The sequence below is a fragment of the Takifugu flavidus genome, chromosome 18 (genome assembly GCF_003711565.1).
Source record: "Takifugu flavidus isolate HTHZ2018 chromosome 18, ASM371156v2, whole genome shotgun sequence".
NCBI classification, from domain to species: Eukaryota; Metazoa; Chordata; class Actinopteri; order Tetraodontiformes; family Tetraodontidae; genus Takifugu; species Takifugu flavidus.
In genome coordinates, this window is record NC_079537.1 from 11,043,455 (window position 1) to 11,070,050 (window position 26,596).

The 26,596-nt window shown below is 52.9% G+C and overlaps 3 protein-coding genes and 2 long non-coding RNA genes across 18 annotated transcripts; 4 read left to right on the forward strand and 1 right to left on the reverse strand.

The window, feature by feature from the left end:
* Positions 1-70: 70 nt before the first annotated feature.
* Positions 71-2,758, forward strand: cdk21 (cyclin-dependent kinase 21). Of its 2 annotated transcripts, XM_057015336.1 has the most exons (8): positions 71-205; positions 433-700; positions 783-915; positions 1,025-1,192; positions 1,265-1,374; positions 1,436-1,486; positions 1,590-1,722; positions 2,176-2,758. In XM_057015336.1, the coding sequence occupies exons 2-8, from the start codon at positions 471-473 to the stop codon at positions 2,251-2,253; spliced, it is 903 nt and encodes a 300-aa protein (XP_056871316.1). In that variant the 5' UTR covers positions 71-205; positions 433-470; the 3' UTR covers positions 2,254-2,758. The 2 variants fall into 2 exon arrangements, with proteins under 2 accessions (XP_056871316.1, XP_056871315.1); XM_057015335.1 differs by having other exon boundaries at positions 1,025-1,374.
* A 448-nt stretch (positions 2,759-3,206) lies between these two features.
* On the forward strand, positions 3,207-14,293 carry svilc (supervillin c). 12 transcript variants are annotated; one of them, XM_057015317.1, is made up of 31 exons: positions 3,207-3,363; positions 4,904-5,279; positions 5,704-5,880; positions 5,969-6,136; positions 6,209-6,240; positions 6,337-6,398; positions 7,108-7,253; positions 7,339-7,567; positions 7,638-8,146; positions 8,301-8,400; positions 8,749-8,787; positions 8,877-8,939; positions 9,284-9,349; positions 9,411-9,468; positions 9,538-9,706; positions 9,779-9,933; positions 10,016-10,114; positions 10,190-10,326; positions 10,431-10,578; positions 10,655-10,800; positions 10,909-11,084; positions 11,287-11,431; positions 11,499-11,817; positions 11,892-12,004; positions 12,201-12,300; positions 12,369-12,710; positions 12,786-12,944; positions 13,049-13,174; positions 13,244-13,356; positions 13,603-13,758; positions 13,862-14,293. In XM_057015317.1, exons 2-31 carry the CDS (start codon positions 5,032-5,034, stop codon positions 13,949-13,951), a joined length of 4,590 nt encoding a protein of 1,529 aa, XP_056871297.1. In that variant the 5' UTR covers positions 3,207-3,363; positions 4,904-5,031; the 3' UTR covers positions 13,952-14,293. The 12 variants fall into 12 exon arrangements, with proteins under 12 accessions (XP_056871297.1, XP_056871305.1, XP_056871306.1 ...); XM_057015325.1 differs by having other exon boundaries at positions 12,372-12,710; XM_057015326.1 differs by having other exon boundaries at positions 9,284-9,340.
* tmem98 (transmembrane protein 98) lies at positions 13,781-17,481 on the reverse strand. 2 transcript variants are annotated; one of them, XM_057015338.1, is made up of 7 exons: positions 17,374-17,477; positions 16,455-16,682; positions 16,243-16,374; positions 16,123-16,156; positions 15,751-15,866; positions 15,614-15,673; positions 13,781-15,403 (listed from the first exon to the last, which is right to left on the reverse strand). In XM_057015338.1, exons 2-7 carry the CDS (start codon positions 16,583-16,585, stop codon positions 15,202-15,204), a joined length of 675 nt encoding a protein of 224 aa, XP_056871318.1. In that variant the 5' UTR covers positions 16,586-16,682; positions 17,374-17,477; the 3' UTR covers positions 13,781-15,201. The 2 variants fall into 2 exon arrangements, with proteins under 2 accessions (XP_056871318.1, XP_056871319.1); XM_057015339.1 differs by lacking the exon at positions 15,614-15,673 and having other exon boundaries at positions 17,374-17,481.
* Positions 17,466-20,049, forward strand: LOC130515201 (uncharacterized). Its single transcript, XR_008947168.1, has 3 exons — positions 17,466-18,175; positions 18,260-18,452; positions 19,548-20,049. It is a non-coding gene; the product is annotated as an uncharacterized LOC130515201 (long non-coding RNA).
* Positions 20,050-22,415: 2,366 nt separating this feature from the next.
* LOC130515037 (uncharacterized) lies at positions 22,416-26,077 on the forward strand. The gene is made up of 3 exons (XR_008947122.1): positions 22,416-22,554; positions 22,622-22,704; positions 25,798-26,077. It is a non-coding gene; the product is annotated as an uncharacterized LOC130515037 (long non-coding RNA).
* The last annotated feature ends 519 nt before the right edge of the window (positions 26,078-26,596 follow it).

Consider the following 26,596-nt stretch of genomic DNA (forward strand, 5'->3'; position numbering starts at 1 on the left):
ATATGCGGATGCGTGGGCCGCACATGGACGCGCCACGTTGTGCCCAAGTGGGCTCATGAAAATGTAAAATGTGTGAGTTCTGATTAGTTGGCCAACAAAAGGGGTGTGATTTGCAGATTCTATATTTTCCTGCTGCTGCCTCCTGTTCTTCCTCGTTTTGCAGCGGATGGAGGAATGAAGAGGAGAGCACGTCCAACGTCCAGAGGTGAAAAAAACAGCATTTAAACAACCGGAAATCCCAAGTGTTTTTCATTTTATTTAAAAATAAACAATTTGTGCTTCGAAACGCTGTTAACAGGTGGTAATACCTGTTAGCTTACCTGCAATTACCAGTGTAATGAGCATTGTTAGCTAGTTTAATCTGCAGCCTGGTCTGAGTCAGAGGCGTAATGGTTGCAAATGTTTGACTCCAGCTTTCTCTGCGACTTCCAGGTTAATTTGGGTTATTGCAATTAATTTTTTCATCAACGATGGAAGTGAGCTCGTCTCCGCTCTGCTACGAGCTGCTGGCCGAGATCGGAGAAGGTTCTTACGGGAAAGTGTACAAAGCCCGAGAGGAAGGGGGGAAACAGCGGCTCCTGGCGGTGAAGAAGTTCAACTTCCGCGGAGACGCGTCCCAGGTGGGGATACCTGCCGTCATGGTCCGCGAGGCGGCGCTGATGCGTAAAATGAAGTACTTCAACCATCCCAACATCGTGAAGTGAGCTTTGAAGTACTTGAGAACCTCCAACTAGCTTTGACGCTAACACAGAAGCAACCTCCTCACGCTGTTCTTTGTCCAGGTTGTTGGATGTTTCCGTCGTGCCAGCAGGCAGGAGCCTGGATCTCACTCTGGTTCTGGAGTATGTTGACCAGGACTTGTCCACCTACCTGTCCAAGGTTCCGGCATCTGGACTGAGCCGTGATGCCATTAAGGTGATTTTGTTGTACCTTGTTGTACCTTCAAACAGACATTTGGACGTGCGTTTGTATTGTTTTTGTTAGTAAATGAAATTCCAGGGATGTTGCGGCTCTGTTGTTGCAGGATTTAATGCAGCAGCTGCTGAGGGGGCTGGACTTCCTGCACACAAACCTGGTGGTGCACCGCGACCTGAAGCCGGAGAACATCCTGGTGAGCAGCCACGGGGAGGTGAAGATCGCGGACTTCGGCCTGGCGCGCATCTACAGCTTCAACATCGCTCTGACCCCGGGCGTAAGTGAGGCCGCGGCGGACGCGCCTGCCCGGCGCCACCGAGGGTCCCCTGATTACTCCCGCTGTGTTCAGGTGGTGACGCTGTGGTACCGAGCTCCCGAAGTGCTGCTCAACTCCGTCTACATGTTCTCGGTGGACATGTGGAGCGTCGGCTGCATCTTCGCCGAGCTCTTCCTGTTGAGGTGAGACGCGTGCGTTCCGGGCGACGCTCTCTGCCGCTACTTTACCTCTGTTCTCCCGCAGGCCGCTCTTCCAGGGCTACACGGAGGTGCAGCAGCTGCAGAAAATCTTCGAGTGAGGCTCTTTTTCCTTTACCGTTTCTAATCTCCCGGCCCGAGTGCGAAGGTAAAACCCACAGCTAACACGCGCTGGACTCACGTGGTGGTTGTTCTGGCAGGGTGATTGGCTTTCCCAGGGAGGAGGACTGGCCCAAGGAGAGCCCCATCTCCTACTCCAACAGCTTGAGGCCAGGAGCCGCCTGCACCAAAGTGCTGCCCAGTCTGGGGCCGCATGAACAGGACCTCCTGTCTGTGAGCCACTTTTCTCTTTCATCGCACTTTCATACCACTTTGGATCAGGGGTGACCATTTGTAGCCGTTAAAGTCAAATAATTGGACCTCAACGCATCGCCGCGGCGACCGTGAGACGCCATCAGGGAGAGATGTGATTGGAAAATGGCTGGCAGCTTTTGCACAAAGCAGTTTATTAATAGCGGATAGAAACGTTAGATTTCGACCTCAGTGATGATTCCAGATGTGTCTCGTAGCGTGGCAAAGATAATACAAAAATTCTATGGATGGAATTAAATTTTGATGTCAGGTAAATATCACGTGATCCAACTCTTGTTTTTAGGCGTGTGGCCAGTGAGCGTGGTTATACTGCCCCCTGCTGTTAGACGTGCGCCATTGCACCCCCTTATTTTTGAACATACAGTATGTGAAGCATATCATCAGCACTCAGGTGTGACTCCTCTTCACCTGCAGGAATGTTTGGCGTTCAGCCCGAGCAGTCGCATCTCTGCCGCCAAAGCGCTGACTCATCCTTTCTTCACAAAGCAGTGACGAAGAAGAAGGACCCGAATAAGACAACCGCCTTCTTTCAGCGTCACCGTCCTACACGCCAAAATCACATCTTTAAAATGTCCAAGACCTTTTAATGAAACCCATTTTTGTGTGGTTGGAGTGTTAAAGTTCAGATCCACTGTAAAAAATCTGGGACATTTCTGAAGGATCAGTCCTCACTGTTAAGGTTGATCAGCATTATGAAAAAAATCAACACAATTTTGTTCTCAAATTCATGCAGTTTTTGCACAAAAACTTTAGAGTTGCTGTAAATTGACACCACCATGAGTACTGTGATGGTAGGTTGGGTTACGTTGTTTCTTTAATGCATTTTTACTTGTTTAAATTAGAATAATGACTTTTATTTTTGTTATTGACGGACATTTATGGTGCTGGAACAGACCACACCTGTATTAATGTTTGTATTTTGCTCATTTTTTTACTCATTCTATTTGTACTTGAGTTTAAGTGTTCAGAAAGCTTTTATAAATAATTTTACGTCGTTTCTCTGTGTTTGTTTTGTCGATGAAGGACCTCCGATCTTTTATTGGCAGTTGCGCAGTGCGGCCAGCAGGCGGCAGCAGCGGCGCGCCTGCGGTTTATTAGGCCTCCGAACTCTTTCGCCGTTAAAAAATAAACAAAGTCGGGGTTTGTTTAAGCATGTGCAGGTGTGGAACACGCCAGGAAGTGATAAAGATCGTAAATTCAGTTTAAAGAGGTTGGATTTCATTTCATTTTTAGTCGCCCTTTATAAACACGCATGAAGCATATTGGTTAATTGGTTCAATTTCAGTTTTAATGTGAATTGCGGGTGTTGGGCGGATATTGAATAGAAATTTCATGCACTAGGCAGCACGTTGTTTTTGAAAAAAAATAAAAAACATTTTAAGGGTAGATTGGAAGCTTTTAACTCCCTGAGCAGCGACTGCGGGGCCGTTTTCCTGCTCAGAATTTCTCCATCCGTCTATTTATACTCTGCCTCTTAATACGGACAGCGCCGCACAGCTGCGCGTGTGTCCACATTTGGAGCGACGGTGCGGGGACCGAGGGGGAGGAAGGGCGGCGGCACCACTCGGCCCGGAGCGTGTGAGTTCGCCTTCGCTTCTGCAGGTGAACAAGTTTTACTTTTGCTCAGAATGCCGCGGAGGTTGCTTCTTCCGTCTGATCCCACGTGGTTGGACCACTGGTCGTTGGGTTTGTGCGTGGGGGGTCGTTGCGCGTAACACGACGCGGTGGTCAGTGTTGGGTGCCGAATGTTTGGCGCAGCAGTGACGCAAACGAAGAGTCGATGGTCGCCTTTAGTAACCTGTCTGAGCTGACCTGACCCAGACCCGCGGCACCCGTCCACGCCGGCGTGCGCGTTGACTTTATTTAAACAGGCTGAGAGGACGACGGGGCAACAGTGGTGCATCTGGTGCCATGTTTGCGGGGCAGATCGACTGGATTTGCGGTGCTGCAGGTCAGACGGTCGAGTTGTTATTGACCTTTACCCTGTTTACTCTCAGCACGTGTGTGAGGTCAAATAATGTTGTTATTCACTGATTATGAGGAGGGGATGGAATTATACCTGCCTGGGAATCCAGAGTGGATCCCGTTCGGTGTCTTTTCTGGGCCTCTTCAAGCCGGACCGCGTCCTGCCAAGGGTCATGTGACTTTTGCTCTTTAAACAACTCTTGTGCTCATCCAGGAAGTCTATAAATGACCAGTGACCCCCCCCTCTCAGGATGCTGCTGGCGCTGCTTTCTGGGAGATTTAGAGGAGACCCAGTCTTTGTTGTCATGGTGATTTTCATGTGTGCATTTTGGGATCATCTGGAGGCGTTTCTGTCGGGTGTTTTTCGGGCCTCAGTTTTAATTAACCAGGTCACGACCTCTGTAAATAAGACGTTTGCGGTCGCTCAGAGGCACTATAAAGGTTGGGGGGGGTTCCGTTCCTCCCCAGGGCCTAAACCAGGTCCGGGGTGAGGGGTCCATCCTGCAGCAGGACCGGCCAGCCCGAGGAGAATCAGAACCTTTATTAATCCCCCCCCCTCTCTTCAGGCTAATGTCATTTACCAGCACATCTCTGGGGGTGCAGCTCCGCTCCGGTGCCAGCAGAACCATTCAGCCGTGCTGCAGATCTGCGCCTCTTTGTTGGGCTCTATTGTGCTTCCCTCATCAGGAATGCTGACAGCTGTGGTTTAGCCCCCCCCCCCCCCCAGTACACGGACACACCGACACTCGTTCTGTGTCAGCACGCGGCGCCGTGCGCTCGTGAGTCGGGCAGCGTTTTCGTGCACCTGTGGGCCGAGGACGGCTGTCGTGGGGTGTTTACTCTCTGGGCCTCCAGCTCGGGTCGTTCCCTCTCATCCGGGCTAGTCGGACCCTCGTCTGATCCCCACCCGGAGGCCTCCTGTTCTGGACTGAGCTGCCAACCCCGGCTCTGCAGCTGTTCCGGCTGTGTCCGGAGGACCCGCGGGGACCCGGAGCGGCGCTGCCGAGGTGTCGAGTTTCAGTGAAACGGGAGATTCCTGCAGGCCGGCGGCTCGTTTTACGGGGCGCCGAGCGGCAGCAGCGGCTTTGGGGGAAATGGACCTTTCTGGGGAGATGTGCGCTGGCTGCTGGGGGCACCTGTGACGGCATACGTGTTCTGACCCGCTTTTGTCTTTCAGGTGTCTGACTTGACAACACAATCCTGTTCCCTCCCTCCCTTGAAAGTCCCGTCAATGGATTCTGTCAGTCTTCAGGTTTGGGTCTGAACCGTCACCAACACAGCATCGACCGAGCCCGTCTGAAGGGTATGGAAGCCATGGAGACCCCGGTCCCGGAGCCCAGAGCGGAGCGGATCGCTCGCTACAAAGCCGAGAGGAGGCGAGAAGAGGCTGAACACTACGGCAACGCGGAGGAGCGGCCGACCAAGTGGGTGAGGAGGGGGGAGAAGGAGGACCCGGAGAACCGAGCCCACAGGGGGACGGCCGGGAACGGCGGGAAAGGAGGAGTCACCAATGGAGAGGCGGAACCTCCGACACAGGCGCCCTGCTCAGGAAGGTGAGACCACATTAGCCCCCAGAACCAGCGCCGGACCTGCAGCAGGTGGTCTGAACTGTTGTGGAGTCCACGCCATCAGCACACACACACACACCACACACACACACAGGGTTCATTCAGTTTGTCTTTTATTCTCCTAATGCTAATGTGCGCAGGCTGGATTTTTGTTTGCATGTAATTTCTCCCGTGGAGAAACTGGATTTCCTGTAGTCGCACCTGGAGCTCGTGCACGTGCACGTACGCGCGACGGCGCGTTGCCTCGTGCGTAAACGACTTCACTCGCTCAACGGCGACGTAGGAACATTCTCGGCATCTTGTCAAGTCAAAGAAATCGGTAGAAACTTTGTGTAAAATTCTTGTTCCGAGCCTGGAGGTTTCAGATCCGGGTCCTCTGCCCCTCCCCCCCCCCCCCCTCCCCCCCCAGGCAGGGTTTCCAGGACTCTGCCAGCATGCTGAGCGGGGAGGGCCCCGCCCCCGCCCCCGCCGCCGCCGCCGTCCCTGCTGGACTCGACGCTCCGCAGCTCCACACCCGGGTGTCGGTGGGTCAGCTGAGAAGTGCCCTCCTGCAGCAGACGGCGAGCGGCGCGCTGCCCGACAAAGTGTACGCCCGCCTGCACGTGCACGGGGCCCCTGATGGGCCTGCGTACCTGTGCGATGACCTTTAACCTCACCTTTATTTCCTCCGCTAGCTGTCCGGACACGGGCCGAACCGCGTGCTCTCTGGATCTGGCCGTGAAGCCGGGACCCGAGGGCGTGCGCCGCCGCGCCCGGCGGTACCTCCCCTCCGGAGGGCGCAAGACCGGCGAGCGCTTCAGGACGCAGCCGATCACGGCTGAGGAGGTGGAGGAGAGCAGCGGGTAAGAGGAGGCGGGAAGAGGTGAGGGGACGAGACCGGACTGATCAGGTCTCGCTTCTGTTCTCTCTTCCAGACGGATGGAGGCAGAAGAAGACGACGGCGAAGGTAAATCTGACGGGAACGTCTCCTGTTACATTTGAGGCTCGCCAGCGACCTCTGACGTCGAAGCTGACCGCCATTTTCCTCCCCTCCCCCAAACAGCTGATGTAAAAACGGACGCCAGAGCCAAAATGAGCGTGGCGGCGAAGATGTCTTTGTTTAAAGTGAGTCTATGTTTGTCTCCACTCTGGAACGGGATCCTTTTCTTTTTATTGCCTCCCGCGACCTGCTGCGTATTCCCAGCTCCGCCCCCGAGCTCCGGGCGTGTTCCCACATGTCTGTTTAAGGTTTTGGGGAACAAACGCAGCTGAATATTATATTATCTATATTAGCTTTAGCTTAAGATAAATGATTCTTGCTTGTGAGTGCTGCGACTTTGTTCCAGGTATTTGATCCCTATTCAGAAATGGATGATTTGAGGATGATTCCACGTGTTTGACCCGGCAGGTCCTGGTCCTGGTCCTGGTCCTGGTCCTGGTCCTGGTCCTGGTCCTGGTCCTGGTCCTGGTCCTGGTCCTGGTCCTGGTCCACACTGCCGCTCACAGTCAGCTTTTCTTTCTTTAGTGTGATGGAGGAACATTTAGAAAGTGCAGAACCTTCAGATGCCGCCTCCACTTCTGAATTTAGCCGTAAAGCACCAGGTGAAAACGCGGCGTCCTCCCTCCCGACCACGGCGGAGGCGTTATAATTAGCCGCTTTCACCACGGAGGCTGGCGAGGTGGTAACCGAAGCTGCGCGTCTCCGGTTACGCTGTGACCTGCTGGACAAATTTCTCCATTTCAAATCCGCGAGCAGCGTTATTTCCCGACTCCTGTTCAGAAGATCCAGGAGTTGAGTCTTCATCCTGGTGACCGTCTCCCTCCTCCTCCTCAGGAGCTGGAGAAGTCTGCCGCCCCGGAGGCCCCCGCCCACCTGAAACCTCGCTCGGGCGGCGTCTTCCATGAGCGCAGGGGGCGCCGCGGCAACGACAACCGCTTTCTGACGCAGCCAATCACCTGCGAGGAAATGGTGGCCATCAGGTGGGGCATCCCGAGAAGTTCTCCAGCCGGCCTTCCAACACGCTGCCTGGTTCTGGTTCTGATGCTGTGGCTGTTGTTCCCCCAGCTCGCCCACGCCGGCACCGCCAGTTGGGCCCGCGCCCGCTCGGGCCGAGCCGGCGGAGGTCGACGACGAGAGCTGCAAACTGAGCGTGAGCCAAAAGCTGGCGCTCTTCAACAACCTGTCGCTGCCGGAGAAGCACGGCGGCGGTCCTGCCGACGGACCACAGGAGAGGAGAAGGCAGAAGGGGGCCCGGTACCACACGCAGCCCATCACCGTGGAGGAGGTCGGCCTGGTGAGATGACACGTGTCATGTGACCCGCACCATCCTGGTGGGTTCCTCATCTGTGATTTGCTCTCCGCAGCTCCAGAAGGGTCCCGTGCAGCTTCCCGCCTTCTGTCTGTCCCCTCAGCTGGCGGACAGACAGCAGGACTCCTCCGTCAACCTGAAACCCAGCGAGGTCCGTCTCTCCCTGCAGAGATCCGACCTCGGCGCTGAGCCCCGCGACCCGAGCCAGCGCCGTGACTCTGAACCGGCCTTGAGGGGGATCCTGAAGAAGAGCTGCTCTGGAGCCTCTGAGGGGACGGACGCCTGTCAGGACCAGAACGGCGGCGGCGGTGAAGACATGTCAGTGGAGGAGAAGAAGGAGCGGCAGGTCCTTCCTGTCCCGCCACGCAGGCAGAGACGTCCAGCACCGGGAGGAGAGGGAGGCTCTCCCTCCGTGGCCCCGTGGAGGCAGAGGAGCCGGGCCAGGAGGGAAACCATCGCTTGCCTGCCTGTCAGAAGCTCAGAGGAGCAGGAGGCTCCTCAGGACAGGAGGAACAAACCCCTGGAACAGCTGGTTCCCCCTGAGGAGCACAAAAGAGCTTCTGAGTGAGTTTTAATCCTCTTTAGACATCGAGTCCGGCTTTAGTTAACCTGGTTCCATCCGTAGGGAACCTTCTAATCAGTCAGGAGGCGACGTCTGACATGTCTCCAGCTGCTCTGCATCAGGGATTTGATGAGTTTTCCATTCATTTCTGTCCAGAAATCAGCAGCAGCAGGAGGAGACGGAGCACGGACGCGTGCGGGTCACACTGGTGGACGATGGCGTTCATCCGCGGGAGAGCCGCGCCAGCCGGAGCCAGGTAGGGAGGCAACGCAGTTGACCGGCAGATGTTTCAGGAAAAATCTCTGGCTGAGCTGGATCGTCTGGACGTAAACGCACTCAAAGGACGACGCCTGTTTCAGATTAATCCTAATCTGGGATTTATGACCTGGAACGAGCAGCTGGGCTGGAATGTTTACAGAGCAGATTGTGTTGCTGCGCTGGCCTCAAAACGGATTATTTATGTGTTTAAATGACCCCGGCGTGACCCCGTGACCTCTGATGCCCCCTGACGTGTGTGTCTGTGTGCAGTACAGCTCTGCTCATTTGGATTTTGCGTATCTGAAGACGTTTTCATTCGTCTCCTGTCCCCGTCTCTGTCCTGTAGGAGGAGCTTCCTGTGGCCGACGCCCACCCCCAGCGCTGGGTAAGTCCTCGCCGCTAAAATCTTCTTCTTCTTCTTTTTAAAATCAGCTTTCGCTTTCCTTCTGTCCCCTAATGCTTCTTCCCTGCCAGGAGCCCGTCTTTGCCTCCGTCTATTCTAACAGTACGCCCCAGTATGTCGTGGGTTTCAATCAGGTAACTCTCCTCCGGTCTGTGGTGATTTCTGTCGTCACGGTGACGTTTTGCCGGCAACGTGTGTGTGTGTGTGTGACATGATTCGCTCTCTCTACACTGCGTTCATATCACACCTTTAGAGATGTTTTTTTTAAAGGTGATCAGTTCCCCCTCGCGTCCTAAAAATAGAACTGAAAACGTGCTTCCGAGTAAAGATGGACCTGATCCGTTTTGTCTGTTTGTAATTAACATTTTAATGTGTTTTTGCTTTCATCTCTTGTCAATCTTTCCTTTTTTAATTAGTTTTTTTTTTTTTCTACCATTGATCTGAACTATGAAAACACATGAATCTGTTTCCTCTGCAGATGAAGCAGACCTTTGAAGCACAACAGGTCTCCTCCCCCACCAGGAACAGTCAGAAGGTGATGAAGGTGACGCAATTAAGCCATTTTAGGTGATGGATTCATCTTTTTTAAACTTTTTTTTCCATAGATCAAAGCAGATGTCTATGATTTTCAAAGAGATGAAGTCGAGGCAGCAGACGAGAGCGGTGAGTTTATGGCTGACACACACACACACACACGTGCACATAAACGTGCTGCTCTCTCTCCTCCGTCAGGCCTCAGACCTGCAGAGTTGGACAGAACTCTGCCCTCCGAGACGTCTGCGGATGACGGAGGTTTCTATGGCGATCAGTCGCCTCCGCCTGCCTGCGCTCAGCCGCCACCCTGCGGAGACCTGGGCGCTCAGCAGGACCTGGGCGTCCTCTGCCGGACCAACACACCCATGTGAGCCCCGATTCTCTCCGTTTTAAGCCCCGCCCTCGTGTCGTTCACGCAGGCGTGTGCTCCCCTCTTCAGGCTGACCTCGGCGGTCGCGGAGCACCGGCGGTCGGTGCGCCCGTCTCGTCGGACTCAGGGCTCCAGGAACCCTCTGAGGGCTCTGGCTGCCAGAGATGACATCACCCAAGACTACATGGGCGCCGCTTCCGAGGAGAGAATCCAGGCACAGAAGAGTGAGATCAACACTCTGTGGGTGAAGAGTGAACTTTGGGGTTGGCGTTCACCAGCGTTGTCAATGTCAATACTTGTTTTCAGAGTCTAAAAACTCGCATCCCGCCACCTCGGACGACGCCGTCTCCTCTTCGGCCTCCTCTTTCCCTCCGTTTGGCAGCCTGATGCTCATCCACGTCAAAGGTGGTTTAAAAACGTCCTGCATCTGCCCATCTGAGCTCACGGTTCTGTGCTAACCGCTGGCGTGTGTGGCGACAGGCCGGCAGCGTGTGCAGGCGCGCCTGGTGGAGCCGTCGGCGCGGTCGCTGAACAGTGGCGACTGCTTCCTGCTGGTCACCCCGGAGCGCTGCTTCCTGTGGACGGGAGAGTTCGCCAATGACCAGGAGAGAGCCAAGGTGAGCCACGGCTGAAGAATGTCCTCACTGGACCTGCAGACGGAGGTTTGGTGGCTAAATCATCAAAAGCTGAAGAGACGATGGATGCTGTTGTCGCCTGTCAGGCACGTGAGCTGGCGGCGACCATCCTGAGGCGGAGGGATCTCGGCTGTCGGGCGCCAGAGGTCGTCCATCTGGAGGAGGGGCTTAACTGTGACGGCGGCCCGGCGGAAGACTTCTGGAGACTCCTGGGAGGAAGGAGCCACTACAGGGGTGAGAGGTCGACGCCAGGTGAGGTTTGAGGTGGCGCTCTTCCAGCCGTAACGTCGGGTGCTGCGTCGTCTCGCAGGAGCCAGCGCGGGAGAGGAGGACGAGGTGTACGAGCGAGGGCTGGCGGAGTCCAACTGTGTGTACCGGCTGCAGGAGAACCGGCTGGTGCCTGAGGAGCAGGCCTGGGCCTCCGATCCCAGCGCCTCCCTGCTGGGCTCCTCGGAGGTCTCGTGGATCCTCTCGCCTGATGCTGAACGAGCGTGTTTTATTTTGGTCTTCATACGTGTGTGTGTGTGTGTGTGTGTGTGTGTGTGTGTGTGTGTGTGTGTGCAGGTGCTGCTGTTTGATTTCGGCAGTGAGGTCTACCTGTGGCAGGGGCGGGACGTCCCCCCCAGCAGGAGGAGCGTCGCTCTCCAGCTGACTCGCCAAGTCTGGGCCGGAGCCTACGACTACAGCAACTGCCCAGTCAGCCCCCTGGACCCCATGCGGTGCAATCCCAGCATGCCGCTGTAAGTCCACTCCTCGGGTGGGATCGGTTTACGGTTGTGGTGGCGGCGTGCGGCTGTATTTACCACTCGTGGCGGAGGTGTAATTCCACCCCTCTGCAGCACCTCTGGGACACCTTGTGTTCGAAACACGCGTTTATTCCAGCTGAAAGTGTTGATTAGCCACGACTCTTGAACACACGGTCTGATTCTGACGCGTCTCCAGGAGGGGGGAGGGTCGTCCGGGCTGGGCCTTGCTGGGCTGCGTTTCTGAGGATGAAGAGACGGTTCTGTTCCGGGAGAAGTTCCTGGACTGGACCCGCGGGGCTGCAGGCGGAGACGAGGCTGCTCCAGAGAACCAGGATGCTCAGGTTCGTCCCCGTTTTTTCCAGGCGCGACGCAGAACTTCTCCGCACTTCCTCTTTGCTCTGTTCCCAGTCGGTCCCAGTCCGGTCCTCCCCGTCCCAACCGTCAACGCCAGCACGCTTCCTGACCGCCTGTGACGCCAAAGCTCTGCTGTCGGGTCGGGCGCCCGGCGGCGAGGCTTCGGTGCACATGTCGGAGGGGGCCGAGGTCCCACGGGGTCGCGTCGCCGTGACGCTGGAGGATGGGCATCAAGTGGAGATGAGGCCGGTTTCCGTGGAGACACGACACGTCCTGGAGTTTGAGGAGCGCGAGCTTCCCGCTGAGAGCGGCGGGCAGCTTCACGAAGGAGATTCTTACATCATCCGCTGGTCGTACCGCCCTCAAACTCAAGGTGGGTGTGGCCGAACTTTTATTTCTTATTCTTTAGGGCTTAAACTTCAGCTCTGATGCTTCCGTGCGCCGCAGAGACGGCGGAGCATCCCAAAGACGACGGCGGACCAAACAGAACCGCGGCGTTCTTGTGGCGAGGTGGACGGGATGGTGGCGTCCTCCAGTCCAGCAGCCCCGACGAGTCCCAGGTGTGACTGGAAACTGCTGCAGCCCCTCAAAGTCCCCAAACATGTTAACACATGATCATAAAACTGTATTTAAGCAGCATCTTCTGTCTGTTTCAACAGGATGTCTTTAATATTTAGACCTTTTGTTATTTTGAGCCGTTCCTGGCTACAGAATTCAGAATTAGGCTGTTTTGTGTCTCTTCTGTTGTCCCTGGAGGTGGTGGTCCTGCAGGGACAAGAACCCCCCAGTTTCCTGCAGCTTTTCCGGGGCGGCCTGGTCGTCCACAAAGGCAAAAGAGACGAGGCCCCGAAAGCAGGTAGAGCGTTTAGGAATCCTCCTGCATCTGCTTCTGCGACGTGGTCAAAGAGAACCACTCTGTCCCAGCAGGGTGGCGTCTGTTCGCGGTGCGAGGGGAGCTCCCGGAGGAGGGGTCTCTGCTGGAGGTGGACTGCTGCTGCGGATCGTTGAGGTCCAGAGGCGCCGTGGTTCTGCTCAGCGGCCTGCAGGGGTCGCTGTTTTTGTGGACCGGCTGTAAAGCTGCTTCGAGCTCCAGGGAGGTTGGGAGGAGGGTGGTGGAGCGTCTGACGCGGAGCCGCCCGTCCGAGCTGGGTCTGAACCAGAGCAGCTCTCTGAAGGTCCAGGTGGTGGAGGAGGGCTCCGAACCTGCAGAGTTCTGGGCCGCGCTGGGCCCGGTGGACAGGAAGGCCTACGACTGCATGCTGCAAGGTAGCGGAATGTCCGCCTGCACCCGGAATGCTTCTCTCATCCCTCCGGACTTAAAGGTCCGTCCTCTCCTGTCAGATCCTGGGAAGTACAACTTCACACCGCGCCTTTTCCACCTGAGCGCTGCCTCCGGGGTTTTCCGAGCCAAAGAACTGCGGAGCCCATCCAGATTCCCGGGAATCGTGACGGCGATGCCATTTGTCCAGGAGACTTTATACTCAACAGCGCTGCAGCCCGGTGAGAGGAAGTCAGGTTTATGAAAGTTGGATCGATTCGTCCTTTTCTCATCGTTACCTGTAGTTTTACTGGTTGCTTTCTGGTGAACATCATCTGTCCCGCAGCGCTCTTCCTTCTGGACAACCGTCTGGAAGTCTACCTGTGGCAAAGGGGCGGGGCAGAGAGCTCCGCCCCCACCTGGCAGGACGAGAGGAGGTGCGCCATGCAGACCGCGCTGCAGTACTGCACAGGTGAGACGGCGGGGAAGGCGAAGCCGGCTGCCATGGTTGGTATAATGTGACGATTCTTGTGTTTCCCAGAGATGAATCCGCGGCGCCCCCCCCGGGCCTACCTCATCTGTGAGGGGTCAGAGCCCCTAACCTTCACCAACGTGTTCCCCCGTTGGGAGCGGAGCCCAGAAGCCCAGACACGGGTAATTCAGTCCAATAATAGGCAGAGTTCACCTGTCAATCAACATTTTCCACCTGGGTTTAACCAATTAAAAACCGGAGTCTATTCACTTCCTGGTTTACGCCACCAGGGGGCGACAGAGATGTTTGTAATTTCAGCCGTACGAAGCTTCATCCTGTCTCATCATCCTCTTTACTGGGATTTTGTCCCGATTTTAATTAGAGTGATAAGAGATCTGTTGCAGATGTTTTTATGTTTGATGTTTCAGGGGGATTCGGGCCGACAGAAGCTGACCTTGGTGCAGGACGCCCTGGCTCAGCTCATGAAGACCCAGTACCCCCTGGAGGAGCTGCTGCGAAGCCCCCTACCTCAAGGAGTGGACCCCCAGCACCTGGAGGTCTACCTGTCAGATCAAGACTTCCAGGTAATAAATACAGAGCGGTAGATTCGATTTAAAAAAGTTTATTAGGTGAATTGTCTTGCATTGTTTCCCCCCACACAAAGGAATGACTACAATTATATTTCAGACTATTTTGGAGATGAAGAGGGATGAATACGCCGCCCTCCCGAGCTGGGAGCAAATTGATCTGAAGAAGAGCAAAGGGCTGCTGTGCTAGACAGAGAAGCCAGTCTCCTCCACCGAGGATCGATGCGCCAAGGACGGCTCCCAACGTCACGGACGGAGCGAAGACGTCCGCCTTTATTTATGTCAAACCAGTACGAGTTTGTGGAATGTTTATCTGACAGCAGATTTCTCTGTTGCCGCTGTGTAGAGCAGAAACAGAAAACACGTTTTCCCGTCACGTCTGTACAAATCGATGGATGGATGAAGAGAGAAAGTGTGTGGGAGCGGAATATGGACGTCGGTAACACAACTGTGGGATTATGGAGGGGAATAACGAGTGCTTGTTAAAAAAAATAGATAAATGCTAATAAACAGGGAGAAAACAAGAAATCCACTTTCTAAATGTAATGTTTTTATTCATATTATCAGGATTTTTTTTGGACTAGGGAGCTTCACAGCGTTTGGAGTGTTGGATGCTAGCTGGTGCTTATCGTCACTATTAGCTGCTGCAAGTATGAGAACATGACACGCTTATTCTGCTTTACATCTGCTTCAAAGTTGGATTCTGTGGAAGATTTTGTACAGATATTACTACATTTACAGCTTTCTCTTTAATGGGTTCTCTCGACAGCATTGAGCGTCTGCCCACTGTGCTAGTAGAGCTACGAAGCTAAAGAAAAACAGCATTATCAGCTAATATTGTGGTGCTAATAAACAAACAGGCTTTTTAACAGCTTCTCCTGCTAACAGAATGCTAATTTCTGTTATATTTGTTGTATCAGCATGCTACCTACCTCTAACTATCATTAATCACTATGTACAGGCTAATGGGATTGTCGTTAGCTTGGAGAGTGTAGATATAGTATACATTTGTGACAGGGATTAACGTGAATGTGGAATTTAAAGTAAGTCCTCGCTGCTGCGGCCAAATCTCTCAACACAATGGCTAAAAGCAGCAGTAAAACAGGAAGAATGACAAATTTGTAGCCCTGAACTCTGTAGGAGGGTGAGAGGGCTTTCCATTGGCCTGCTGAGTCGGAGCCACTTTGGGTTCACTGGTTAACTGGGTGCTGTTTTCCTCTGAATGGATTAGCTGACTAAGCCTCCATGTGACAGTGCGACCATTGGATTTAGACTCTTTGCACTCGGGAGGATACTGGCAAAGGTCTTTCACTTTTACAAGGTTTCAAACGGACCAACTCTTTCCTCTGGGTGACTCAAATCTACCAATTCTCTCATTTAAGATGCTAAAATCATCCGGAACGCTGCGCGTCTTGATGACGGAGAGGTCTTTCTTTGGTTCTAGATCGCCTGTTCTCTCTGGGCATCGGCTCCAGGCAGGCTTCGTTCTGGTTCAGAGGCCAGAGCCGCCTCGCGCAGCACCACCATGTGATCCTCGGCGGCGTGGAGCGACTGGTCGATCCAGTCCAGGCTGCCCGACATGTGACAGGCGTTGCGGGTGACCAGCACCAGGTGGCTGACTGACAGCAGGAGCGCGGTAGCCCTGAGAAATAAAGGCGGTGGCGTCAAACCCACCGTGGCACTCGAGCATTTGTTCCACTGTCTCCGCCGTTATTACATGATTAGATAAAACCGAGCGGAGCGGTCGGCCCAACGCGGGCTCTCATCCATCACCTCACCGACCGTTAGCCTGGAGCTTCCCCGCACGTCCAAAAGCTCCTTTAAAAAACGATGAAACAACAAATGCGATTACCTGGCGTCCAGGAGGATGGGATCCAGAGGAGGGTACATGGACCTGACCACGTCGTCCACCCTGCGAGACGGGGACAGCGAGCGGCGGCGTTAGTCGGCCGGGCGGCGCCGAGCTGCAGGCGCGCTGCTTTTTCTTACCTGGGGCTGATGCGTTTGGCCACTGTGATGATGTCACTCAGGCTGGCTGGAGCCTTGACCTTCGCACCCGAGCCCATCGTCATGGCAACCAGTTTTTCAGTGAGAGTGTGGCAAATCTGCGCGCGGAAGCAAAAGGGTCATTTTAAATTTACTGGGAGCAATAAAATCCAAAGGAAATTCAAGCTTAAACAACATATTCTATAGCTGATTAGCATTAGCATACCCGTACGTATTGATGCCCTTCATGTCATTATCCTCAGACAGACACTGATAGAGCCAACATTAGCTAAAGGGCCTTCAAACATGTCACTTTACTACAAATACGATCTGTCTGGATTTCGCTGATGATCGAGACGGAACCGGCTGAGCTACCTTGAGGATCGAGATGCAGTGCGACACCAGCCCACTAGAGGGAGGAAAATCAGACATTAGCTTAGCTTTTCCAGACCAAATGACGCCACGAGAGAGGAAACAAAGGTCTAAAGGGCCTACGAAGCGTCCTCTATCCAGTCCTCGTTCTCCAGGATGGCCTCGATGTGGGGGTTGGTGATGACCACATCGTCCAGCTCCAGCTCCGACGGCTCACTCTGGGTCTCCATGGCGCCGATCAGATCCACCGTGGGTCTGAAACACACAGGAGAAACACGCCGGTGTCTGATGAGCCGCTGCGGGTTTTGCCGGAGGCGCGAACAAAGGTCACCGACTTGGAGTCGAAGTGGTGCAGCAGGTGGTGGGGGTGGCAGTAGCGGTGTCTGCACACCACCACCAGGGCAACAAAGGACGCCAGGAAAATGGTGGCCAACACCCCAATGGCCACGATCACCACCGTCTCCATGGTGACTCCGGCTCCCGCGGCGGCTGAAGGCGGCAGCTTGAGCGGAGGGTCCGGTCAGGGTCCGATTGTCTGAGCTCATCCACCAACGGCCGCTCACCTGTGGAGATAAAGAGCGGGATCACGCCGAGCCAAGGGAACCGTCACCGGGTTGGATCTCCTTGATTTCTGCTTGAGAAACGGAAACTTCGGTCCTGTCGGAACCTCGAAAACAGCTCAGATGTGATCTGATTTCCCCCAGGACTCTAAACTTCTGGGTACAGGGTTAAAATGAGGAGAATAACAGGAGAGAAACGGACTCCCACCAGTTTACCAACATTACGACATTTTCCGCCACCTCTGCGATTATGTGGGATTCTGCTGTGGAATGCTGAAATTCTTTAATCTGATTAATCTCTTACACTTGCTTTATCACACACAGCTTTCGCCTCTTTCTAACTTTTCCCCCCTTTTTTTGGCTAATTTTCCTTTCAGATGTTTCAGCAAGTGTGAAAAGTAGAAGTTTAAAAGAAATGCGCAGGAAAAAGGTGAAGATGTAGAGGAAGGAATTTATTTATTGGTATTTATTCGTACACAGGTTTCACTGCTCGAACAAGCGCGCCTGGTCCGAATAAGTGACATGAAATTGAGAATTTACACTTGTGCGCGTTAAAAAGTGCGATCCAACAAACATAAGCGCGTTTTGCTTTATTCTCCCTCATGATGACGACACAGTTGCTCTCTCACGCGCGCAGAGATCAACAGTTTTCAGATGGATCATAAACCAACGCGTTTAAATCGCATTTTCTCACCTCCACATTGTCCTGGAGCTCCTCTGCGCAGACAAAAACTTCTGGATCCATCGGGAGCGCGGAGACGGCGCCGACATCTCCAAAATGCGCCGAGAACGCGCATCCGAGACTTCCAGGCGCGCGCGCGTTTCCGACGCTCGCTGCCGCTCCCAATTAGCGAGCTAAAGCTAACCATAGCTGCCGAATATGCCGATGGTAATCACTTGTTTATTATTTCCCCCCCATTTGGCTGTTTCGGCAAATGTAGGGAGCGCTGATGGCGTGATTGTGTAGTTTAATTTAGTTTAAATAGTTTAAGTTTGTTGAAACGTCAAACGTCTGACCCCGTTAGCCTCGCAGCTAACACTTAGCCTGCTAACGCCACTAGCGCAGTGCTAACTTCAACTCCTTACTGCTGTGATATATTTAAAGAAACAAGTTTTAATGAGGCTACTTTAGCCATTAAATGTTAAGCATTCATGAATTTTGAGATCTAGCTCAATTTGCTTGATGGAATTGTTTGGGAACCATCTTGGCAGCAATTTTTAAAGTTTTTAATATCTCACAATCATGCACAAAATACCAATATATATATCATTTGGAGACATAATAAAGTTAGCAGGAGCCCAGTCTTCTACACCCAGGCTCGAGTGTCATCATTTTAAGGTGGCCTGATTGTTTTTGCATCACAATCATTCATTTGCTTGATGGAGTTTTAATGAAATTGTGGCGTAAGATTAATGTGGGGTTAGTGCACGTTCAGTGCTCAGAAGTGCTGAAGAGGCCTCCCAGCACACGTGGAAGACAATATCCAATATAAGAGGTGAGGCCGTCATTTCTTATATCCCATTAACTCTGCGTCAGAGCCATTGTTTTCCTGTTTTTACATTTTTGCACCATCTTTCAGTTTCAGCCCGACATCCAATCAGCACATTCACGTGTTCCGCTTCGCTGGAGCCGATCCGTAAAAATGGCAGTTATCTATTGTTCCGCTGGATCCATTATGTTGACGAAAAAGCAGCCGATTGCTGTTTGTGTCTGAGCCGTCCTGTCAGTCACGGCGATGCATCATTAGGCGTTTGCATGAACGCCAGTGAGAGGTGAATTTAAAAATGCTTATTAATTACACATTGTTTTTTAATGACAACAACGTAAATGGAATTAACTTGGCATCTGAAAAGCCGCCCCGCTCTCGTGGATGCCTTCCTTATCCTCCTCATGTGGACGCAGGGGTGTTTTTGGCAGATAATCAGCTGCTAACTGCTGAATCCTCCGCAGAGCAAAGCTGTCAGGCTGTAATTGAACTAACCGTCCTCAGTGCAGAAGCTGCACAGGAATATCCCACAATTTACCCTAATCCATCAACCATATAACCATTTTAATGCTCTTCACAAGAGTTACGTTCCCCCGGGCCAATTTATGTTATAGATTAAATTTTAAAAGAGGAAGTGGCGCCGTATACAACAGGTATGCAGCAAAGCAAACCTGCACATAAAAACAGCTTTTGAGCTCTTGATATCAGACAAGTCGACTCTTCCAGTATAAAATCAGCTCGAGTTTCCCCTCATTTAGATCTTAATGCTTTCTGCCAATCGGCTGGGTGATTAGTTCCTGATCGCAACAGTTAAACGTGATTGATTGTTGTTTTGGCCTCATTAAATTGAAGAAATGTCGGTCACTTCCTCATCCTTCCGCTAGATGTCGCTGTTACTCAAGTCAGCGGCTTGAGCAGTGAATGAGGCTAAAGGAGCTCAGAGGTCCTCCTGATGCGTGATGATGGGTCACGTGCGGTCAGCTGTTGGCCCCGCCTCCATTAATCACATCTGGCTGATGGTATCGTGACGAACGAGCTGATTTCCCAGCTGAGTCCCCGAGTCACTTCGTTTGTCATCGTGGCTGACGTGTTGCTCGCCGTTGTGGCAGTGATGGACTCTGGTCCCAAACACCCCGACCGAAGTGGCTCCCAGCTCCAGGTTTTTACCGGGACATGTAAAGCCCCTTAAACCGATCAATGCATTAAAAGGAAGTGGGTTTGTTTACGTTCCCTGTGGCCTCCCGTGACATCCCGCGTGTGTGTGTGTGTGTGTGTGTGGGGGGGGTCTTCCTTTAACAGATGGTTGAGGGTGGTCTCTGACAATCTGTGTATCTGGAGCAGCACTCTGATGATTTATGCATCATTTCTCTCCCTTAATCAGGAATAGTCGGGAAGGAGCGCTCGCCGCAGGGCTGCTGGCCGCCGTTGTTGACAGAGGATCGGATCCAACGCGTCTCTCGCGGCGTCCCCGCTGGGGAGGGGGTGGGGGGGGGGACAAAGCTCAGGTTCGACCGGCCGGTGATGAGGCGGCTACGAGTTTGTGATGGAATTCAGGCTTTTTCCCGTCTGGTTCCCTCACATGTTCGGTCAGGAGCACATTTGGTTTAACGGTGGAGACGCTGTCGTCATCTACTGCAACAGCAAATTGGAAAATATTGGCCAGTCTTGAAGCCCCCCCCAGGCCCCCCTTATGTGCTTTGTGGGGGTGGAAAAGCCTCCCAGATACATACAAATGTTTTCTTTATTCTCTATTTTGTCAGCAGTCTGACGCTGCAGGCGGACGAACCGACTGTATCAGAATGCTGTGGAGCTGGAATTTAAGTGCTTTTGCTCTCACACGGCCGCCGCTGTAATCAGAACCTGCCGGAGGGAGCTGGAGGTGCGCGAGCCCCCCCCCCCCCCCCCCTGTCTTGTCCACCTCTTAAAAAAAAAAAAAAAATAGATTCAAACTCTTCTGAAGACCTGATGCATCATTTAATCCCCTCATGTCTGGGTTTAAACACCAGATGTGGGCTCCCAGTTTGGGTCGATTCATCAGCGAGCTCTTATGGGAACGTTGGGAGGAGAATCCTGACATCAGAGAGCTGGGAACGCCGTTCTCCTGGTGTGTGATACCTGTCTGTCCCCTCTTTTGATGGGGAGACCAACTGTGTGGAGGTGGGACGCTGCATAAAATAAAAATAGGAACATGACAGTGTAATAGCCAGTCTGGAACAGAGACTTCTGCACCAGAACTCCGGCTCTTTCTGTTTTGCCTCGGAGGAGAAGGCTGTCTGTGAAAGGCGACCGTCTTCTCGCCGTTTCCAGGGTCTCTGCCGCTTCTCATGGGCGAATGCGGGAAAAATGCGGCAACAATGGCAGCCTTTGTCCCGTAACCTTTGAGCAAACATCTCCTGGATGCAGAAGGTGAAGGCTGTGTAGCTGAGAGGCTCCTTTGTACACAGATGAATTGTATCCACGACGCCGCGTCAGCCGCAGAGGAACAATCACCTTTCACCCCCCCCCATCATAATTAAATACACCTTCTCGTGTAACAGGGAGATGTTTTGCTCTCAAGGTTTCTTCTAGAGATCAGCTCATTTCTGCTGAGCCGTGATTCAGAGGCGTCTTTGCTGTAGGAACGATGCTCAGAATGTTGTCGGCGTTACCCCGGGGACGCTCCCCGCGGCTCCGCGGGATTACCAGGACCTCTATTATATAAACAGCTGAGAATGTTGAATTGTGGAAAGCTTTCTTTAAGTGTGGCTGCCAGGGCTCAGATAAAGGTTGTGGGACTGGGTGGAGGATAGGACAGAGAAGCATCCTCGAAATTCAAAGAACCAAGCCGGCTTTCAGCCAGGAGCCCCGGACTCTTCGGCAAAATCCTTTTCTTGGCAGGCAAACAGAAGCGCTAAAAATGTATTTCTCCTTGTGCTTTTGCTGCCGAGGACAGAGCAGCGAAGGCCAGTACGCTACACTAGCATTGATGCTAGTAGGTACGGCTAACGAGACAAAAACCTTCTAAAAAAAGGTGCCTGCAAAGATACACCTGGGAACTGTTATTATCACCGTCTTCTGGTTCTCTGGTGGAAAAAGGTTAAATTGAAATAACTTTATCAACTAGTTTCCATGTTTCCACCCACATTTCCAAGTTGATGCCACTGAATCAAATTTGAATCCAGGGATTCACACCCGCCCCTGTTTCTTATCGGCGCACCGTGGAGCTGAGAAATTGCTTCCTCCTTAGATTGTCTGGCTAACCTCTAAGCAATTTCTTGCTCCACAAAAGCAGATGGAAGAGTGAGAAGTGGGTCCAATTTTATCTTTGTGGCAGGTGAATTGATAGACCCCCCCCCCTCCTGAGTAGCACTAAAATGATGCATAGGGCAGGTCAGGTGGGGGGTGGCGCCCCTCACACCAATGGGCAGAACAGGCGGGGTGAACATCTAACCTGCGACTGTTGCCTTCCTCCTGAGAAAACTGAGCAGAAGTTCTGCCAACATTAACCATGATGTGGTGAATCGATAACCCCCCCCCCCCTCTCTCTCTCTCACACACACACACACACACTGCTGACAGTGGTGAAGCTGGGATTTAAGAATAAAGCCCCGGTTGTGCACCCAGAGTTCGCCTGACTGAGGCTCCGCCCACTGTCAGGGTGGATTTCCCAGTTTCCCAGTCAACTCCGCAGTATCAGAAGGATCCAGCCTTCCGTCAAGGATTTAAGAATTCCAGCTGAAACCGCTGCTCATTATTAATGGCTCCTTCAACGTCTCGGATCCTTCCGCTCCTGCGGCGTGATTGTAACGAGCTTCCTTTAAATCAATGCGTATTCACACGTGCAGTGAGATGTTTGAGGACAGTGTGTTTGAATTCTTAAATCTCGGCACGTGTGTCCACACACACCCTCGCTGCTCGGCGGCCATCAGACACCCCGATCGAGGACACACATGAGCTTTGACCCAGACCGGCCCACCGTGGTGGACTCTGGCGTGGAGCCGGGACCCTCACGCGGCGGTGCTGATGAAACCCACTGTGGTCTATTGATCCGGCCTGCGGTTTGATTGATGCCGTCTTTAAAAATTCATTAGTTTGAGGCGCGGGGGAGCTGCAGGGGCAGCAGGCCCTCCTGGAGGGCACATTTGTCTATGTTTACACAAGCACGAGCGTTTATTCAGCAGCACGAGCCACTCACGCTGTCGCTGCAGAGACCAGCAGCTCCAAACTCTGCAGGCTCCCCGGCGCACGTCTGTCTCTTGTTATTGTTTTTATCCTCTGTTTTTTACGAGCTTATTACAGATTCTCTAGCAGATTCACTAACAAGGAGCCGCGGCGACTCAATCAGGCCCGAGTCGTAAATCCCGGTCATAAACAATACTCGCCTTTAAAGTTTTCTTCTCTTCTGATTTGTGGGTATTTAAAGTGACATCAAAGATGGTAAATAGTTGCATATATTGATTCTCTGCTCTGCTGCAGGGGAACCAGCTCGAGGATGTGAGAGTGGAGGGAGTTTCGCTCAGTCACGTCGACGTTTGAGATGGAAACGCCTCCTCTTTACGGTAAAAAAGTGCTTTTTTTTTCTAGAAAAACAACCAAAACACACACGGATGCCATCGATGTTTCATCACCTCAATAAATTAGTGACACGCAGAACCTAAATATCAGTCCAATCCTGTATGTCTGTGTCAGCACGTGAGTATTGATCCTCTCGGCTCGTTAATGCGACCAGCCGTTTGTGGGGGGGGGGTCCATAGATCGATGTATCCTCGAGTGTGCGGGGGAGTGACAGCAAAGGCAGGAGAAGAGTTAATCCCCTGAAGAACATCGCTGTGGAAAAACACCCCCGACTTAATATGAAGGGCCATTAGGAGGGGCCAATTAGGGTGTTTTGTTAATTATAGTCATGTTCTTCAATTAGTCTTGGTTCTGGGCAGGTCCGGCCCCGGCCGCGGGGTGAACAATAGATCAGCCCGACACAGATGACGTTTTTGTGATGACTGTGAGCTGAGCAGAACGGATCGGCCCACGTGCACGCTCCGTGCACTCGTGCCGGCGGTGGGAAAGACAAGTGGCTTCAGGACGCCGCTGCTTTTAGGCTCACTGGAGGCCGACGTCGCGCTCAGCCAGCGCCGCAGACGCACGCCCACGCCGCTCTTGCTTCCTCTTCCGAAAGCAGAGCCTGAACAGAAGGCCGGCCCGCGCAGTCTGCGCTCGTGGCTCCCCCGCAGCGGATCCCGGGGTCGGCCCGCGTTCGCCTCGGCCGTCGGTGGCTTTGTGAGGCGCCGCTGCCTGAGCTCGTGTGAGCTCCTCACCCACTCTGCCGATGAGAGGGGGAGAGTTCAGACGTCCACTCAGCCTCCGCCGGCACAGACTCAAACCCACGCTTTGTTCCCGTTTGCGTGCTCGGGGAGAGCGGATGTATCCGTCCGGTTACTCTGCTGACATACTGTGCTGGTTCGACTGGTGCATTATGTCTGTGTCACACGCTAGTAGCCGCCGCAGGCTAACAGCATCCCCATGACTCAGCCCAATCACCCTCAGAGTGTCGTTCTGGAGGCAAACGAAACAGCAACAACTTCCCACTCTGATCCTTCTCTGCAGATAAAAACAGGCGTGTCATGTTGTCAGGGGTCGCGCAGGCAGCGAACCGGTCCGCCGCTGCTGGGGTTGATGACATGATGGCGGCGTAGCGTTCTGCTCCTGTGAGTGCTGATGGATGTTCTGATGAATTAGGTCCCTGTCCCAGGGGTCCGCAGCTGCCCGCCAGCTTCTGGCTGGTCCAGAAGGTGTTGATGGGCAAATAAACACAGGCGATTGTTCCTGGTGGCTCACGTCTCCTGAAACAAGAGCTGAACTTCAACTGATGATTCCAGAAACTAGCCGAACCATCAGAGGAACTTGTATTTAGATTCTTTGTCGCTTTAAATGTGACGAGAGAGCTGCTGTCTTTTAATGCTTCCTTATTTATAAAATATCTCTTTCAGTCCTTCTGTTTCTGGATTTGAAAGATTTTTAAATTGCTTTTGTCTGCGTCAGCTCTTTGTGGAAATCAGATTTTCTTCAGTTTCTCAGTGTGTGTGTAGAATTGTGCATATTTGTGATGTAAAGCATGCAGAATGAATGTGCGCTGCTGTGCACGGCTGCCTCTGAGTCACACGCATTCATTAGAAAACCTCACTGCTCTCCGGTGAACTGTGTTCACACCTTTATTTTAAATGCATCGTCTGGTTTCCTGGTCTAAAGGTTACTGTTGGCCTCTTAAAATCTGTTGTCACACAACACCAGGGTGAGAAAAAACCCTGTTCAAGTCCTGACAGGCGAAATGGAGCTTTTCCCTATGTGACAGGCCATAATGTAAAGCTGTAAACCATCCAGCTCACTCAGCTGCAACCTCTAAAATGGTCTTTTGGTGCGTGTCTGTAATGTTTATCCAACCTGAGTGTCTTGGCAAACCACCCCAGAGCATCTTATTGCAGAAGGCTCCAAACGCCAAAGCAAGCAGCCAAAGTGTAGGGAAAAATGGGATCGTTTGTTTGGTTTCAGTTTGCTCGGAACGCTGATACCACCGCCTGATTCGAGCTCCCGTTGTCGGCGTTGCCACGGGGAGGACGGGGCTGGTGGGCTGGTGGACAGACCAGCCCCCTTAAATCAGGTCTGTTCTGGACGCATGAACCCGAGCGTGGCGGCGAGGCGAGGGGAGGAAAAGACCTGATGAAATGACCGAGGAGAGGCAGAAAACGGACCCCCCCCCCCCAACTCATAACCCCCCTCCTGTGTTGTTTGGCTGCGACTGTAGCTGCCTTCCAGTCGCACGCATGAGTGAGTCCTGCACGTTACACGGAGAAGGTGAACAGATGGAGCACCAGAGAGGCTTATGTAACTGCTGCTGACCGGCACCTCCCTGTTGTTGCTGGAAACGTGACGTTCACGAGGTGGTTTTCACACATTTTGCTATAGAATCGTCGCCCGTGGTGAAATTTGGACACATTTGCAACAGGAACACTCTCTCTTCCAACCTGACACCCGCTAAACGTCACCTAGTATCTCCAGTAGCGGCCCAGGGGAGGCTGCTGGGACTTTAAGGGTCCTTCCTCCTCTGCTTGTGGTTGGTGGTCTTAAACCCATGACTTAATTATCATACTGCAGAGCTCCCTGGGCCAGAACGCCTCAATTACCACAAACACCCGCCTGTGGTGTCACATTAATTGTGAAGCAAACACTCGTCACCACAAAAGACGATTAAAAAACAAATAATCATCTTTTCTCACGATAAAGGAAGTCACAGGAGGGGGGCGGAGCCCCCAGCCTTGTGTAAACCCGTGAGAGTTAAATGTGCCTGAACTCTCTAATGGCGGCGCCGTGCGTTGAATCTCTAATCAATAAAGGGTGGGAAGCGCTGGTGCTAACAGGTGAGCCGCCTTCTGCTGCGCGTTAATGCACCAGCCAGCGTCCAAAACACCAGAAATGAGCAGCAAAAATGGTTCCGTCCAGTCGAAGGTGAATCAAACTGAATTATCCGAGACCAGAAGTGAAAGCCTTGTTTATCACGCGTGTTTTACTGTGTTTTACTTTTGTGTATTTAAGCGTTAAGCCGTTTAAATGCAGACGTCACTCAATCCTCTGTCTAATTCAGGTGCGTTTCCTGTCCACAGCCGTGTTGGGGGGCCTCTGGCTGGAGCGCTAGCAAACCTGTGGCGACAGGATGACGGATGCTTCCTTTCCACGGCCGTGTGACTCTTTTGCTGTAAAACCATGTGACCAAAACAACATTTACGCTCCTGCAGGCAGCAGGAGACGCTAAGCTGAAGACGAATTGCTTTGTGTTGGTGGCGGTGATTGTGTAACGCTGTCTGTTGTGCTGCGCGCTCAGCTGGATAATTAAAAAAAGAAGCCCTCCCAGTGCTTCCACTGTTCCCTGAGTGAGACATGAGCGGAGCCCCGGAGGCCCAGCGGACCCGTTTAATCCGGGACGGTTGATAATGACGCACATCTTCACCTTTTCCTCGTTAAACGGACAGTTGTGCGTAGACCGTCTTCCTTCTTTTCCCATCAGTCGATTTTATTGTTAATCCCTAATTAAGACGAAGATAATCCTTGTTTAAGGGTTATTTGGTGCCTTTGATTGCGATCGAGCAGTCATCGCCCGTCCTTCCTGGAAAAGGCCCCAAAAGGAAGATCTGACCTTGTGCGGCGGCGCGTCGTGGCCGATGTTTAGCATACAGAATCCTGGCTGGCTAAATGACTGCGGTTATCGTAGAAGGCCCGACGCTACCTCGATTTCCTCTGATGCCTGTGAAACGATAGCATCGCCGCGGAAATAAGGTTGGGCGTAATTACCGACATCATTGGAACAGAAGAGGCGCCGTCTGGGGGTCCTGAATCGGTCGCATTTGGTGCAGGTAGCCGTGAGTGACACGCAGACGGGGGAGGGGGAAATGTCAGACGGGAACA

Bases quoted from the DNA above. Each gene is read 5' to 3' on its own strand.
- svilc (XM_057015317.1), top strand. From the start codon at position 5,032: ATGGAAGCCATGGAGACCCCGGTCCCGGAGCCCAGAGCGGAGCGGATC. The intron at 5,280-5,703 runs GTGAGACCACAT...CTCCCCCCCCAG, and splicing joins CAGGCGCCCTGCTCAGGAAG to GCAGGGTTTCCAGGACTCTG. The intron at 7,254-7,338 runs GTGGGGCATCCC...TTGTTCCCCCAG, and splicing joins GAGGAAATGGTGGCCATCAG to CTCGCCCACGCCGGCACCGC.
- cdk21 (XM_057015335.1), top strand. From the start codon at position 471: ATGGAAGTGAGCTCGTCTCCGCTCTGCTACGAGCTGCTGGCCGAGATC. The intron at 1,487-1,589 runs GTGAGGCTCTTT...TTGTTCTGGCAG, and splicing joins CAGCTGCAGAAAATCTTCGA to GGTGATTGGCTTTCCCAGGG. The intron at 1,723-2,175 runs GTGAGCCACTTT...CTTCACCTGCAG, and splicing joins ATGAACAGGACCTCCTGTCT to GAATGTTTGGCGTTCAGCCC.
- tmem98 (XM_057015338.1), bottom strand. From the start codon at position 16,585: ATGGAGACGGTGGTGATCGTGGCCATTGGGGTGTTGGCCACCATTTTC. The intron at 15,674-15,750 runs GTAAGAAAAAGC...CCCGTCTCGCAG, and splicing joins GCCAAACGCATCAGCCCCAG to GGTGGACGACGTGGTCAGGT. The intron at 15,404-15,613 runs GTAATCGCATTT...TTTATTTCTCAG, and splicing joins CCCATCCTCCTGGACGCCAG to GGCTACCGCGCTCCTGCTGT.